The sequence below is a fragment of the Musca autumnalis genome, unplaced genomic scaffold (genome assembly GCF_047663935.1).
Source record: "Musca autumnalis isolate F117 unplaced genomic scaffold, ASM4766393v1 scaffold_4, whole genome shotgun sequence".
In the NCBI taxonomy this organism is placed as follows: domain Eukaryota; kingdom Metazoa; phylum Arthropoda; class Insecta; order Diptera; family Muscidae; genus Musca; species Musca autumnalis.
The window spans coordinates 31925279-31943305 of NW_027411977.1; the positions used below are offsets into that span (position 1 = coordinate 31925279).

An 18027-nucleotide genomic window follows, 5' to 3' on the forward strand; every position below is an offset into this window, starting at 1 on the left:
CTCCATTACGACGGTACAAGTTTTTTCATACTTTCTGAAAAAATTGTCCGAAAGCTGCAAAAAACACCATGTAACTCTCGAACGGATCAGCCGATTCGGTCCAAAGTTTGGGCTTTATAATATTTTGTCCATACTTAGTCTCAGTATTGGTCATGTCGGTCCACTCCTTCGGGTACCTCCACCACAAAAGTTAAAAATGTCACTAAAATGGTATTCGCTATATCTTTTAAACGGACATGCCGATTTGGTCCAAGCTTTGAATCCCCTAATATTTTGCCCAATGTAGTATAACTTCAAAAATGGTCCATATCCGTCTCCTTCTTAGGGTACGTTCAACAGTTTTGTTTAAGGTCTGTTCGAATATCCTTTGGAAATTCATACCGATGCTACTCCTTGTGGCCCTGTTTAAGCGATATTATATTTTTCGAGGGCAAGTTCATGCTTCCTGACATAGCAGTCCAAAAGATTTAAGTTATACGGTGACGAATTGAAATGACTAGAGGGCGCGCTATCTATGGAATGGAAATGAGGGTATACCTGTGTCGGCAAAGCCGATATATTCTTTTTTTACTTCTTTTTATTAATTATTTAATTAATTCAAATAATTATTAATTTATTTCAATTAAATTTCAGTCTTTTTTTCACAGTTTATGAAGTTTTCGGCTTGACCCGTTTCCCCTTCTTCGTGGTTTCCAATTTCTTGTCATCTTTCTTTGCTGTTTTTCGGGCTTTCTTAACACCATTTTTAAAATTCAAAAATGTTTGTCTTAAAATAAATATTGTATTTACAACACAGAGGATAAGGAAAATCTCCAAGACCAATATAATATCCAGACCCCGTGCTGCCAGAAAACCGAGATCATTTTGCGTTTCTTTGGCAAATAGATGATCCTGAGCCTGGGGATTTTCGGAAATATGTTCCACCCACCAAATGGCTGTCTGCAGTGAGGGATTTTCTTGTTTCTTAAGGGTAGTGGCAAACTGCTGGGCATTTTTGTGCAACACCTTGTCATTTAAACTGGTTTGTAAGGTGGTGTGTAGTGCGGCCTTATCGAATTTGTGTAGCTCCAAATTGAGACCAAGAGCTCGTTCCAATAATCTTTGAACAATCTATAAAAAGAGGAAAACATTTAATTTTTAAATTGAAAATTACGGAGCAAATATTTGGCAATATTTCTAGGCCAACATATTGGCGGTTATTCTGAACATAAATTCCACGCGATTTTCTCACTTTCTCCTTTAAGTTGAATCGGCAAAATAGAAAGTGCGGAATAACTCCCATAGGCCCTAGAACTCTCTGTCATTTATCTCTCTTACTTACATATCTTTGTTCCGGACTGGATGTAATGGTTATTGGAGAGACTTGATGATACAACGATTCTTGAATTTCCAAACTTTCGGCAGCTATAATGGAGCATTTAACCTTATCATGAGCTGCAAAATAGATACATTTAATTTTACATGCGTTTTAAATAAATAAACTTTTATATATTCTGATTATACTCACCCAAAATTTGTCCCGCCTCAACATTATTTAACTGCATTAAATTCTTCACACCATTCTTTCCAGTCAATTTCGCCTTAGCATTAATCCATATAAAATTATTGTCTGGAAATTCTTTAATAGTATCCACCACGGCTTGTGTGTATTCCGAACCCAATACGTTTTTCTCCAAATCAATTAAAATAACTTCATATTTGCTATTTTCAATGAAATTGAGGACTTCGCCACTTAGTGGCTCGGTCGCTTGAATATGTAAACCTGGTACTGGAACAATGTGATTGGGTAAAGTTTGTAGCGAATGCAGGGACGGATGATAGTTGACTAATAGCGCTTTGAATCGTGGCAATAACTCATCGAATTTCTTGGGTGTCACAATGTTCTTCGATTGCATATTTGTTGACCAAATGCCTTCGATGACAGCTTTAACCAGTAATTTGCGGTAGCTAGAAGGATAGAAAGTATTTATGGAACAATTAAAAAAATAACTTGGATTTGCCCACAGCATATGACTGCACAAGACATCACTCGAAGGATGAACCAATTGCCTCAATGGATCCTCCAAAAAAATATTTTAAAAATCCACAATCATCATCCTTTAAGGATGCCACAAAAAATCGTTTAAAACCCCACGTCTATCGTCCTCCAAGGATACCACAAAAATCTTTTACAAATCCTCCAAGGATGCCCCAAAAATCTGTAAAAATCCACGTCTATCATACTCCAAGAATACCGCAAAAAATCTTCCAAGAATACCTCAAAAAAATTGTTAAAAATTCACGTCTATCATCATCCAAGGATGCCCCAAAATTTTTTTTTTAAAATTCACGTCTATCATCCTCCAAGGATGCCTCAACAAATGCATTAAAAAATCCACGTCCGACATCTTCCACGGATGCCCCAAAAATCCATGTCCATCATACTCCAAGAACGCCACAAAAAATCGTTTAAAAATCCACGTCTATCATCCTTCAAGGATGACCCAAAAATCGTTTAAAACTCCACGTCTATCATCCTTCAAGGATGCCCCAAAAAACATTTAAAAATCCACATCTATAATCCCTCAAGGATTCCCCAAAAACGTTTAAAAATCCACGTCTATCATCCTTCAAGGATTCCCCAAAAAAATTTTAAAAATCCACGTCTATCATGCTTTAAGGATTCTCAAAAAAAAACGTTTAAAAATCAACGTCTATCATCCTTCAAGGATGTCCCAAAAAACGTTTAAAAATCCACGTCTATCAACCTCAAGAATGCCGCAAAATATCTTCTAAAATTCCCCATGGACCCCCAAAAAAAATTTAAAATCCACGTAAAAATTCACTTTAATGTCCTCCATGGATCTCCCAAAAATCTCAAAACATCCACACTAATTCCCCCCAAAAATCTTTAAAAAATCCACGTCTAATGTCGTCCATGGATCCTCCGCTCTAATGTCCCCCAAAAAATCTTTAAAAAAGCCATCATCCTCCAGGGATGCCCCAAAAACCGTTTAAAAATATACGTCTGTCATCCTTCAAGTATGCCCCAAACAATGTTTAAATATCCACGTCTATCAAGATTCAAGGATTCCCCAAAAATCGTTTAAAAATCCAAGTCTATCATCCTTCAAGGATGCTTCGAAAAATTTTAAAAATCAACGTCTATCATCCTTTAATGATGGCCTTAAAGAAACTTTAAAAATCCACGTCTATCATCCTTAGACGATGCCCCAAAAACTTTTAAAACTCCACGTCTATGAACCTTCAAGGATGCTGCAAAATATATTTTAAAATTCCCCATGGACCCCAAAAAATCCTTAAAAAATCTGCGAAAAAACCCATTCTAATATCCTCCAAAAATCTACTAAAATCCACACTAAGGTCCGCCAAAAAATCTTTAAGAAATCCACTTTCCATGGATCCTCCAAAAACCGTAGAAACATCTGATCTAATGTCCCCAAAATATCTTTGAAAAATCCATGTCCAATGTCCTCCATGGATCCTCCAAAAATCTAAAAAAAAATCCTAGTCTAATGTCCCCCAAAAATCTAAAAAAATCCTTGTCTAATGTCCCCCAATAATCTTTAAAAAATCCTTGTCTAATATCTTCTATATTTCCCCCCAAAAAAACTTTAAAAAATCAACGTCTAATATCCTCCATATTTCCCCCAAAAAATCTTTAAAAAATCAACGTCTAATATCTTCTATATTTCCCCCAAAAAAAACTTTAAAAAATCAACGTCTAATATCCTCCATATTTCCCCCAAAAAATCTTTAAAAAATCCACCTATAATGTCCTCCATATTTCCCCCAAAAAAATCTTTAAAAAATCCACGTCAAACGTCCTCCATATTTCCCCCTAAAAATCTTAAAAAACAGCCACGTCTAAGGTCCTTCATATTTCCCCCAAAAATCTTTAAAAATCAATATTTCCCCAAAAATCGTTAAAAAATCCACGCCTAATGTCCTCCATATTTCCAAAAAAAATCTTTAAAAAATCAACGTCTAATGTCTTCCAAATTTTCCCCAAAAATCTTAAAAAAACAACGTCTAATGTCCTCCATATTTCTCCCAAAAAATCTTTAAAAAATCAACGCCTAACGTCCTCCATATTTCCCCCAAAAATCTTAAAAAACATCCACGTCTAAGGTCCTTCATATTTCCCCCAAAAATCTTTAAAAAAAAATCCACGCCTAATGTCCTCAATATTTCCCCAAAAATCGTTAAAAAATCCACACCTAATGTCCTCCATATTTCCCCAAAAAATCTTAAAAAAAACAACGTCTAATGTCCTCCATATTTCCCCCAAAAAAATCTTTAAAAAATCAACGTATAACGTCCTCCATATTTCCCCAAAAAAAATCTTTAAAATCAAAGTCTAACGTCCTACATATTTCCCCCAAAAAAAAACATCCACGTCTTTGGTCCTTCATATTTCCCTAAAAAATCTTTAAAAAATCCCCGCCTAATGTCCTCAATATTTCCCCAAAAATCGTTAAAAAATCCACGCCTAATGTCCTCCATATTTTGGACAAAATATGTTTAAAGAATCCACGCCTAATGTCCTCCATATTTTGGACAAAATATGTTTAAAGAATCCACGCCTAATGTCCTCAATATTTCCCCAAAAATCGTTAAAAAATCCACGCCTAATGTCCTCCATATTTTGGACAAAATATGTTTAAAGAATCCACGCCTAATGTCCTCCATATTTTGTACAAAATATGTTTAAAGAATCCACGCCTAATGTCCTCCATATTTTGTACAAAATATGTTTAAAGAATCCACGCCTAATGTCCTCAATATTTCCCCAAAAATCGTTAAAAAATCCACGCCTAATGTCCTCCATATTTTGGACAAAATATGTTTAAAGAATCCACGCCTAATGTCATCCATATTTTGGACAAAATATGTTTAAAAAATCCACGCCTAATGTCCTCCATATTTCGGACAAAATATGTTTAAAAAATCCACGCCTAATGTCCTTCATATTTCCCCTAAAAAGTCTTAACAAATCCACGTCTAAAGTCCTCCAGATTCCCCCCAACAAAATCTTAAAAATAATCCACGTCTAATTTCCTCCATATTTTCGCCAAAATATCTTTAAAAAATCCACGCCTAATGTCCTCCATATTTCCCCAAAAAAGTCTTAACAAATCCACGTCTAATGTCCTCCATATTCCCCCTAAAAAGCCTTAACAAATCCACGCCTAATGCCCTCCATATTTCCCCAAAAAAAGTCTTAACAAATCCACGTCTAATGTCCTCCACATTTCCCCCAAAATTTTTTTTAAAAAATCCACGCCTAATATCCTCCATATTTCCCCAAATCTTTTAAAAAATCCACGTCTAATGTCCCCCATATTTCCCCAAAAATTTTTTTCAAAAATCCACGTCTAATGTCCTCCATATTTCCCCCAAACAAATCTTTAAAGAATCCACGTCTAATGTCCTCCATATTTCAGCCAAAAAAACCTTTAAAAATCCACGTCTAATGTCCTCCATATTTCCCCAAAAAATCTTTAAAAAATCCACGTCTAATGTCCTCCATATTTCCCCAAAAAATCTTTAAAAAATCCACGTCTAATGTCCTCCATATTTCCCCAAAAAATCTTTAAAAAATCCACGTCTAATGTCCTCCATATTTCCGCCAAAAAATCTTAAAAAAATCCACGTCTAATGTCCTCCATATTTCCCCAAAAAATCTTTAAAAAATCCACGTCTAATGTCCTCCATATTTCCCCAAAAAATCTTAAAAAAATCCACGTCTAATGTCCTCCATATTTCCGCCAAAAAATCTTTAAAAAATCCACGTCTAATGTCCTCCATATTTCCCCCAAAAAATCTTCAAAAAATCCACGTCTAATGTCCTCCATATTTCCCCCAAAAAAACCTTTAAAAATCCACGTCTAATGTCCTCCATATTTCCCCAAAAAATCTTTAAAAAATCCACGTCTAATGTCCTCCATATTTCCCCAAAAAATCTTTAAAAAATCCACGTCTAATGTCCTCCATATTTCCCCAAAAAATCTTTAAGAAATCCACGTCTAATGTCCTCCATATTTCCCCCCAAAAAATCATTAAAAAATCCACGCCTAATGTCCTCCATATTCCCCCAAAAAATCTATAAAAAAATCCACGTCTAATGTCCTCCATATTTCCGCCAAAAAATCTTTAAAAAATCCACGTCTAATGTCCTCCATATTTCCGCCAAAAAATCTTTAAAAAATCCACGTCTAATGTCCTCCATATTTCCGCCAACAAATCTTAAAAAAATCCACGTCTAATGTCCTCCATATTTCCGCCAAATAATCTTTAAAAAATCTACGTCTAATGTCCTCCATATTTCCCCCAAAAAAAACTTTAAAAAATCAAAGTCTAACGTCCTCCAGATTCCCCCCCAAAAAAATCTTAAAAAACAATCCACGTCTAATTTCCTCAATATTTTCGCCAAAATATCTTTAAAAAATCTACGTCTAATGTCCTCCATATTTCCGCCAAATAATCTTTAAAAAATCTACGTCTAATGTCCTCCATATTTCCTCCAAAAAGTCTTAACAAATCCACGTCTAATGTCCTCCACATTTCCCCCAAAAAAAATGTTCAAAAAATCCACGCCTAATGTCCTCCATATTTCCCCAAAAAAAAATCTTTTAAAAAATCCACGTCTAATGTCCTTCATATTTCCCCAAAAAAATCTTTCAAAAATCCACGTCTAGTGTCCTCCATATTTCCCCCAAACAAATCTTTAAAGAATCCACGTCTAATGTCCTCCATATTTCCGCCAAAAAAAATATTTAAAAAATCTATAAAAAATCCATGTCTAATATCCTCGAAATTTCCCCAAAAAAAAATCCACGTCTAATATCCTAGAAATTTCCACCAAAAAATCTTTAAAAAATCCACGTCTAATGTCTTCTACATTTCCGCCAAAAAATTTTTAAAAAATCCACGTCTAATGTCCTCTACATTTCCGCCAAAAAATCTTTAAAAAATCCACGTCTAATGTCCTCTACATTTCCGCCAAAAAATCTTTAAAAAATCCACGTCTAATGTCCTCTACATTTCCGCCAAAAAATCTTTAAAAAATCCACGTCTAATGTCCTCTACATTTCCGCCAAAAAATCTTTAAAAAATCCACGTCTAATGTCCTCTACATTTCCGCCAAAAAATCTTTAAAAAAATCCACGTTTACTTTCCTCCATATTTTCCCCAAAAAATCGTTAAAAAATCCACGCCTAATCTCCTTCATATTTCCCCCAAACAAATCTTAAAAAATCCAAGTCTTATGTCCTACATATTTCCCCCAAAAAAGTCGTTAAAAAATCCACGTCTAATGTCCTACATATTTCCCCCAAAAAATCTTTACAAAATCCACGCCTAATGTCCTACATATTTCCCCCAAAAAAATCTTTAAAAAATCCAAGTCTAATGTCCTACATATTTCCCCCAAAAAATTCTTTAAAAAATCCAAGCCTAATGTCCTTCATATTTCCGCCAAAAAATCTTTAAAAAATCCACGTCTTATTTCCTCCATATTTCCGCCAAAAAATCTTTAAAAAATCCATCCCTATTCTCCTCCAAGGATCCCACAAAAAATCCTTTAAAAATTCACGATCACAAAAAAAATCTTTAAAAAATCCACGCCTAAAGATCCCCTGAAAATTCGCACTTGGAGTCGACTTTGTGTTCTCCTCTATTGAAAAATTTTCTTGATTCTCATTTGTACCTTCTTACCAACGTTTTGTAAAAAAATCCCAATACTTACAAATAATCAAAAGCATACAGCGCTGTGTTATGCCAACGTTTCCAATAGCTCATATTCCTCTTGAAATCACTTAAAACATATGGATCCAATGACGGATTTAACAGCTCAACAGCTGCCGACGAATGCAATGGCAAGGCATTTTGAACATTCAAATGACCACTGGTAAGGCCAATAATTGGCGTTTGGCCAAACAAATAGGCCAAATGTAACAAACAACCTGCTCCATATGTGACATCGTAAATAATCACATCGTATTTACGTTTCTCTTTGACAGCCAAGTGTAAGGCCTCTGAAAATCCAATTGATTCGAGATTAGCACGACATGTTGCCATTTGTCTGTCATACCAATGAATAATAAACTTCCAGGTGGATTGCTGCAACAATTCTTGTTGGGTAAGCGCTTCGTAGCGTTGCTTTAAGAAATGTTGGGTTTTTTCCAAGTGAATAAAATCGGCCCTTAGGAAATCATCTTCATAATCGCTGTTTTGACTCGAGGTGACAATTGTCAAGTGATGGCTGCGATTTTCCAATTCTTTAAGCAGGGCATAATTCCTAGAATATTGTGTTTTTGTTAGAAAAGGTTTATATAACTCCATATTTATTTACCATTTATCCGCTGCCTTGGTACCAACTCCCAAAAGACAAAGAATATTTTTCGCCCGGCATTGTTCTACCGCAATTAGTAAGAGCACCACAGCCAATGTTATCGCTTTGAAATTCATTTTGTTTATGACTAAGCCGGCTGTGTTGGTTCACCACCACTTGTTTGCCTTTGCCCAGCCGATTCATACGATAATGACTCGTAATCTTATCTATAATTCAGATATGACATATCGTGTGTGAGGTATGGAAAATGCATTCTCCAGAGATTAAAAAAGCCGGTAAATTCACACAGCTACCCTAATGTCTTGTTTAACGAATGTGTGAAAAAATATTTCATCTTACTACCCAGCAAAATGTTTTAGCGGAAAAGTAGTATTATTGAAGTAGTATTATATCACTGAAAACAGAACCACAAAAAACACCTACATGAAAAACAAAAATTGTGCTTAATGACGATCTCTTTAAGAACTATTTACACGAAAAATTTGAGCGTGTAAAAAATAGTAACATGGTTGCCTGTTTCGGGTGACGTAGGGGATGAAGATACCAAAGAACGGTCCTGACCGGTTATAACATGGCAAAGTCCAGCATTTATCTTGGTCCCTCTTTCATCTCAAGTGGACACTGACCTCCCCGTGGTGTCACCTGGGGAACTGCCTTTAACACCCATAAGAACGTTAAAAACTTGGGTTTGGACGTCGTGTTAGTAACACTCCCCTAGAAAACGCAGCCTACTATGAAAAATCGAAAGAAAAGAAAAACGAACCACTCTAAAGTTGACAAACCCCGCAAACGTTTTAAGAACCATGATCTGCGAATCTGCACCTAGAATGTTCGCACTTTTTATAGAGACCAAAAATATATTTTACGAGCGCTTAGAAGAAACATATGGCCTTTGCCCTGCCTATGACATTAAAATTATTCTAGGCGGTTTTAATGCCAACATTTGAAAGTAGAATATCTTTGGCCTAACAGTCAGGAAATTCAGTCTCCATAGTGAAACATCGAACAATGTAATGAGGCTGATAGACTTCGCAGCGGCAAAAAACATGGTAGTCAGCAGTACCAGATTTAAGCATCTCGATATTCATATCTGGCTGTCTCCAGATCAAAGAACAAGAAATCTAATTTATCAAAGATGGAAGACATTCATCGAGCGTGTTGGATGTGCGATCGTTCCGCGGAGCCAACATAGACTCGGACCACCACCTTGTTGCAGCAAAGGTGCGTACTAGAATTAACGTAGCAAATAACTTACACAATTCGAACTGACACAATTCGAAAATTGGACATCGGAAAGCTGCAATTACAACAGAATGCCATAGCATATTCCACTCGACTGGTCCAATTGCTTAATGAAAGCACTCCTAGTTCCGATACCAAATCAGCACAATGCAAATTATTACCCACTCCATGCAAACAGCCGCAAAATGCATACTTGGATACCAGAGACCTCCACAAAAGAATTCATGGTATGACCCGGAGTGTCGTGCTACTACCGAAGAGAAAAATGTGGCATATAGAGCTACTTTACAATCAGTAGCAACGCGCAGCGCACGAGAGAGATATCATGAGAAGAGGAGAGAAGAGAAACGTCTTTTCCGCAAGAAAAAGAGAGAAATGGAAAAGCGGGAGTGTGAAAAAATCGAGATGTACAGGAGCCAGAATTCTACCAAAGAGTGAAACATCAAACAGATGGCTTTGGTACAGGCACATCCTCCTGTAGAGATTAGCAAGGTAATCTGGTAACAGATACAAATAGCATGCTCAGGATATGGAAGGAACATTTCTCCAATCTGCTGGTGTCCAATAGTAGCGAAAACGATGATACCACTGATCCAATCTCAGATGATGGTATAGAATGTATACCGCCCGGCCAAGATGAGGTAAAAACAGCAATAAACCGACTGAAGAATAATAAAGCAGCAGGAGCCGATGGCTTACCAGCCGAGCTGTTTAAAACCGGAGGCGACGCGCTGATAAGGTGTATGCATCAGAAGAACGCGTACCCGACTATTGGAACCTGAGCATCCTGTGTCCAGTCCACAAAAAAGGAGATACGACTGTATGATCCAACTATAGGGTCATAAGTCTTCTCCCTATTGCCTATAAGATAGTGTCAGGGATATTGTGCGAACGACTAAAGTCAATAGTCAACGAAATAATTGGACCATACCAATGTGGCTTTAGACTTGGCAAGTCCACGATTGACCAAATATTTACCCTGCGGCAAATCCTGGAGAAGATCCAAAAGATGCAGATCGACACATATCACATTTTTGTCAATTATAAAGCAGCATTCGACAGTCCCCTCCGATCAAAGGTATACCACGCAATGTCTGAATTTGGTAAAGCCGGATGAGCTTTGCAGGGAGCTCATCCGGCTTTTTAAGATGACTTTAACTGATACTAGGTCCTAAGTTAAAATTGGAAAGAACCTCTCCGAACAGTTCAGTACCAAAAGAGGTTTCAGACAAGGAGGCAGCCTTTCGTGTGATCTCTTCAACATCCAGCTAGAAAAGGTAATACGAGATGCAAATGTCAAAAGAAATGACACAATTTACACCAATAGTCACATGTTACTTGCCTATGCTGATGACATAGACATCATGGGACGATCAGTAAAGGAAGTAGCTGATACCTTTAGGCAGGTCAAAGCAGAATCTGAGTGAGTCTGGCGGTAAACGGCGAAAAGACCAAATTGATGGTGTCGACGCGCAAAGCGTCCATAGAGCTCGGACCAACTGTGGAAGTTGGTACCTATAATTTTGAGGTAGTTAAAGACTTCGTCTACCTCGGCACTGCCATAAACACAACAAACAACATCAGTTGTGAAATAAGAAGAAGAAGTGTATTGGCTAACAGATGCTACTATGGTTTAAGTAATCAATTTAAAAACAAAGCCACATCTCGTCAAAGAAAAATAACACTATACAAAACGCTGATACTGCCCGTGCTAATGTATGGCTCCGAAGCATGGGTACTTGCGCAAGCAGATAAGGCAGTGCTTGGTGTGTTTGAGAGGAAAATTCTTCGAAAGATCTACGGGCCGATTTGCGTTGATGGTGAATACCGACGTGGTATGAACCACGAGCTATATCAAATATACAAAGACATGAATATAGTTCAACGTATCGAGCGTTAGCTAGGTCTTATCATAAGAATGAGCGATGATGAACCCGCTAAAAAGGTGTATGAATACATGCCACATAGCGGTACACGCAGAATCGGCAGGCCTAAGCGTCGATGGAGCATACAAGTGGATGTACACGCAAAAAAAAAACGGCCTCTCTAACATATGTCCCAAACATATTTTGCAGCAAACATATATATGTTTGCAACAGTCCTAAACATAATATATGTTTGGGTCTGCAAACAAATATATGTTTGGGTGGAAACAAATATATGTTTGGGTGCAAACATATATATGTTTGGGTGCAAAGATATTTATGTTTGGGTGCAAACATTTTATATGTTTGGGTGCAAAAAATACAAACTCAAAAGGCACAAAAAAAAAACAAACACAGTGGGCGCTTACTGAGAGCAAGGGAGCGTAAAATTCAATTTAAAACACTTTAAAATGTGTGCTCACTTGCTCTCAGTAAGAACTCACTGGCTATCTCTATAGTATACACACAAATGTTGTGGTTTTTTATTGAAAAGAACAACAAACACATAGGTACATACAAAATTCCAAAGAAATACATAACACACTTTAATAAAAGAAAAACTGATTGAAAACTTTGTAAAAAGTCACACATTTAAAAATGAAAAATATATAGAAACGTAGTTGAACGCTTCTCCTTAGTTGTGAAATAAAACAAATTGTCCTCATAGTTGAAATCAACAGCGGGGAATCGGCATCTAGAATCAAATGATTATGTAATGTAATAAATAAATATGGATATGCCATATTTCAAATATACATAAGTATGTATGTAATTACCAATATTAAATGCGATTTCTTCCTTGTCCAATAAAATAATTCCATTTAACTTTCCGATTCAATTATAAAATGTATTGGGCATTTAATTTACTAAAAACACAATTTCTTTAAGAAAACACAAAATACTGATTTATTCACTCACTTTACCGTCTTGACTTTACAAAGGCAACTAAAACACTGAAGAAAGAAATAAATATAATTCATATCATTTCTTCTTTTCTTCTTCGTTGGTTAACAACAACAAAATAAGAAACACACGAGTTTGACGTATACATGCCACCAAAGCCCCCTTCTTCGCTTCTACGTCTTCTATTATACAATGCACACAACACTTTATTATAAAGCAGCATTCCACAGCCGCGAGAGCACTGTTATTACTCTCGTTGACAAACACCCTCTCTCCACCCATGAAAAAAATGTTCTAACATAAAAAATATGTTTTACCCAAACATATCAAATTCAAATATGTTACAAAATGTTGCAAACATATATTTGTTTGGACCCAAACATATTATGTTTAGATCCAAACATATATTTGCTTGCAACCGGTCCCAAACATATATTTGTTTGGATCCAAACATATTTCTAACATAAATTTTTCTGCGTGTAGAAATTAATAGGCGCGGTATTCCAGAAAGCGAAGCGAAAAACAGAGAGAATTGGAGATCTTTTTTTAGTTCGGTCTATGGAACAAATGTTCTGTAATGGACCAGCTAAAGGAAAGGACTGGTTGTCGGTTTCTGATCGGCTGGTAGTCCTGCTATGAAGTTGTCCCAGTTTTTTGACGTATTTTTAATTTTTTTCCGTTCCCGCACTTTTTTTAAAAAAAAGTTGTATATCGAACTCATTTTTCTTAGTTCGCTCTTTTGCTACTTTTACTTTTGCTAATAAGGGAGCACACATAATATTTTGTCTAAACTTTGATCAAGTATCTGTCCACTCATTAGTAAACATACGAGGGCCTGTCAATGAAAGAGAATAGTTAGTTTTTACAGTGTTTTATTTAACTTGCATTGGTGTGTGTTTAGTTCAAATCTGGTAACTCATTTTAAGCACGGTTGCAGTTGACCAATCGAACTAAAACTTTGCACACTTTTCAGATTTGGATGACAATACACGAATATGAAATCAAAACCAATATTGGTCCATTCTTACAGTGTTTTTAAGGTGTCTGACTCAACCCCCTTTTCAAATCTGGTAACTGATTTTTAAAACGGTTGCAGTTGACCTATCGAAGTAAAACTTTCAACACTTTTCAGATTTAGATGACAATACGTGAATATGAAACCAAAATCAATATGGGTCAATTTTTTCCTATAGCCCCCATATAACGGTACCACCCGATTTCCGGTATTTTACTTTTCAAATCTGGTAACTCATTTTTCATACAGTTGCAGTTTACCAATCGAACTAAAACTTTGCCAACTTTTCAGATTTGGATGACAATACATGAATATGAAATCAAAACCAATATTGGTCCATCTTTACAGTGTTGTACAGTGTTAAATTGTACATGCTTTTCAAATCTGGTAACTTATTTTTAACACAGTTGTAATTGACCAAGCGAACTAAAACTTTGCACACTTTTCAGATTTGGATGACAATACATGAATATGAAATCAAAACCAATATTGGTCCATTTTTACACTGTTTTACAGTTTTTTATCTAATTTGCTTTTCAAATCTGGTAACTCATTTTTCACACAGTTGAGTTGACCAATCGAACTAAAACTTTGTACACTTTTCAGATTTGGATGACAATACATGAATATGAAACCAAAACCAATATGTGTCCATTTCTTCCTGTAGCTCCCATCCGGCGGTACCACTCGATTTAAGGTATTTTATCGTCATTTTAAGCCCGTATTGGCTGTTTTTTTGACAACTAGGGTTTCCAATGGTACAGAAACGTACCCATTAAAAATTGTGGACATAGGTCCAGGTTTTGGTATAGCCCCCATATAGCGGTACGGCCCGATTTCAAGTGTTTTAAGGATTTTATCTTAATTTTTAGGCCGAATTGGCTGTAACTTGGCATTTGGAGTCCCCAATAGTACAGAAACTTCCACACCAAAAATTGGTTTTGGTATAGCCTTTATATAACGGTACTACACGATTTCATGCATTTTAAAGTTTTTATCTAAATTTTCGGCCTAAATTGACTATAATTTTGTTCTCAGTGGTCAAAAAATGTATTTACTAAAAAGTTAAAAATAAAAAAATAATTTAAAAAAATAAGTTTCAGTGTTTTATTTAGAAATGTACTTAAAACTAGAAAATAATTTGTCGCTTAGCCTCAATAAATATATTCTTTCTCGCGATGGAATCTCTCAAATAAAACGCTTGCATTTAAATTATAAATGGCAAGAGTTTTATTTGAGAGATTCCATCATGAGAAAGAATATATTTATTGAGGCTAAGCGACAAATTATTTTCTAGTTTTAAGTACATTTCTAAATAAAACACTGAAACTTATTTTTTTAAATTATTTTTTATTCAAAAATATTTTTATTTTTCAATATAATCTCCTGAAACTTCAATACACTTAGTCCAACGCTTTTCTAGCAATTCTATCCCTTGATTAAAATAGTTTTCCTCAAGGTCTTCAAAATAGTGGTTTACAACTGTAATTGCATCTTCATTTGAGGTAAAACGCTTGCCAGCAAGGAATTTTTTTAGATTTGGGAACAAGTAAAAATCACTGGGAGCTAAATCAGGAGAATAAGGTGGGTGGTCACGCAACTCGTACTTTAATTCGTTGATTTTAGCCATTGTTAAAACTATATTGTGCGCTGGTGGGTTGTTTTGATGAAAAATTATTTTTTTGTGTTGTAAGCCAGGACGTTTTTCTCGAATTTGTACATTTAATTGATCCAAAAGGTTGCAATAGTACTCTGAATTTATTCTTTTACCCTTTTGCAGATAGTCAATCAATAAAATACCTTTGAAGTCCCAAAAAACCGTTGCCATAACCTTACCAGCCGATTGAATTGTTTTTGCCTTCTTTGGGGCACTTCCTCCAACTTCAGTCCACTGTTGGGATTGTTCTTTTGTCTCTGGAGTATAGTGGTGGATCCATGTCTCATAAACAGTTATGAAACGACGCTTAAAATCCATTTTATTTCGGTTAAAACGATCCAAACAAGCTTGAGATCGACTGTTAACAAATGCGGCACCCATCTTGCAGAAAGCTTTTTCATCTGTAGTTCTTCATGCAAAATTAAATGAACTCGATCATTTGATCGATCATGATATTAGCAGTTTCACGCACTTTTATTCGTCGATCATTTAATACCATATCATGCACTTTGGCTACAATTTCTGTTGTTGTTGCTGTTTTTGGACGTCCACTACATGGTTCATCTTCAATGCTTGTACGACCACGTTTAAATTCAGCAACCCAATTTTTTACTGTTGCATATGAAGGAGCACTTTCACCTAACACATTCACCATATCATTATGAATTTCTTGTCCCGATAAACCTTTTTTATGTAAATATTTAATGACAGCACGCATTTCTAATTTTTCCATTGTAAAAAAATTGCGGATGCGTCTTTTTTGAACACCTGTTTCTATATGAAGGATTGCCAGATCGAAACAAATATTAACATGTGTTCATAACAGAGATGGAAGTTTCCAAAACACTTAACTTTTTTCTGTTTATACCGCGCTTTTTGTGCTACGCTAAGAAGTTTTGGAACTGCCCTCATATCTAACACAAGTTCAATATTTTTTTGCTAAAATGGCCCAAAGTTTGCACATCGTAATATTTCTTCCACACATTTCAGGTACCTCTAACATAAAATTTTAAAAATTTGCCCAAAAGTGCAGTACAAAGCAAGTTTTGAATAGGGTTGAAGATCTTACAGCAAATCAATCAAGAGCTGATGGGCTGCGCGACGAATTGTCCGAGACCGGTGGCGAAATGTTGATGCATCAGGGGTATGCATCAGTCAATTAGCGAAATTTGACATACCCAACGATAGGACCCCAACCTACTATGTTCCGAACAAAAAAGAAGACAAGACGGCTTGTGCAAATTACACACTCAGAAAAATATATTTTAGAAATATGTTTGGATCCAAACAAATACTTGTTTGGGACTGGTTGCAAACAAATATATGTTTTGATTCAAACATAATTTGTTTGTGTCCAAACAAATATATGTTTGCAACATTTTGTACCAACATATTTTTTATGTTAGAACATATTTTTCATCGGTGGAGAGAGGATTTTTGTCAAAGAGACTAACAACAGTGCTCTCGCGGCTGCGGGATGCTATTTTATAATAAAGAGCTGAGTGTATGGTGTAATAAGAGACGCAGAAGCTTTGGTGGTGTGTTTGCCGTGCTTTTTGCTGTTAACCAACGTAGCAAGCGAAGAGGAAAAGAAAAAAATGTTGTTGCTTTTGTTTGGTATTTCTATGCCTTTCAAAAAACCACCACCATTTATAAATCTATGTATATGTTAGAGGTAGCCAGTGAGCGTGTACTGAGAGCAAGTGAACATACATGGACCTACAGGGCACATAAACTAAGTTTGGATAAAATATTTCGTGATCCAAAGTTTGAGCAAATCGTTTATGAGATACTATTGCGTTCACCATTTTAACGAATATTTTTTAACTTTTGTGAGGGAGGTACCGGAAGAAGTGGACCTATAAGCACCTCCTTCGAAGTTTGTCTAATATTCGAAGAAATATAGTAGTATAGTATATAATTCGTATATAATTCGGTTCGGGAGTTGTCGTGCGCACCAGCCACGACACAAGCTGGCCGTAGGGTTTTTTACAGTTTTCTGTTAATTTTCTCAAGAAGTATGGACTTGCCACTGAAAAACTTGTACCATCGTAATAGGGAACTTGAGTGCAACCTGTTGCACAAAAAAATCAAAACTATTCGAGAGGAGGTCCTAAACTGCACTTTTCCGAAATTTTGTGTGGGATCTATGTCTCGTAAAAATATTACGATGTGAAAAGTATGGATCAAATCGGTCACTGCCTTCAAAAGTTATCGTGCGCACCATTTTAGCGACCATTTTTAAACTATTTTAGAGGAGGTACCAGAAGGAGAGGACTTGTTTTATTTTACACAAAATATTACGACTGCCAACTTTTGGACCATATCGGTTTATGCATTCGAGAGTTATCGTGCGCCCCATCCACTAGACAAGGTGCCATATCGGGTTTTTTATCGGGTCGAAGTGCTCTACGAAAATAATCCTCATTCGATTTGACTGCAGACATGTCATCTCAAAAATAAGCTAAAACCACAGTGAACAAATATATAACGCTAATTCCTGATGGCTTACAGAGTCTCTAGCAAAAACTTCATCACGCCATAAGGCGGAAGTTCGACTCACGGCGGATCTGTCCTTCGGGGTTCTTAATATACTCACCAAGGCCTTTCTACCCCAAGAGGAATTTTCCGTGCCCCAGACATTCACCTCCATTTTGTTGCACAGTGTTATAAGTTGCTTAATTATATATACGCATCTCAAACACTTACCTATTTCTTTATAATTAAATATTAAAAAGTACTTTTTATAATTTTAAATATTTTCATTTTATTTACATTTTTTGTTGATTTTTACAATAATTTTTTTATTTTTATACTTAAACTAAATAATTAAATTAAATTAAATAATATACAAGAGGTGTTCGTTTGTTATTCATATTTTCGAAGGCGGAAGAGGGAAGAGAGGGTGTAAAAACAAACCAAATTAAAA

General features: G+C 35.9%; 1 protein-coding gene across 1 annotated transcript; it reads right to left on the minus strand.

The window, feature by feature from the left end:
• Positions 1–528: 528 nt before the first annotated feature.
• Ugt305A1 (UDP-glycosyltransferase family 305 member A1) lies at positions 529–8475 on the minus strand. The gene is made up of 5 exons (XM_073981498.1): positions 8357–8475; positions 7751–8302; positions 1508–1947; positions 1322–1434; positions 529–1110 (listed from the first exon to the last, which is right to left on the minus strand). Exons 1-5 carry the CDS (start codon positions 8470–8472, stop codon positions 649–651), a joined length of 1683 nt encoding a protein of 560 aa, XP_073837599.1. The 5' UTR covers positions 8473–8475; the 3' UTR covers positions 529–648.
• Positions 8476–18027: the final 9552 nt, after the last annotated feature.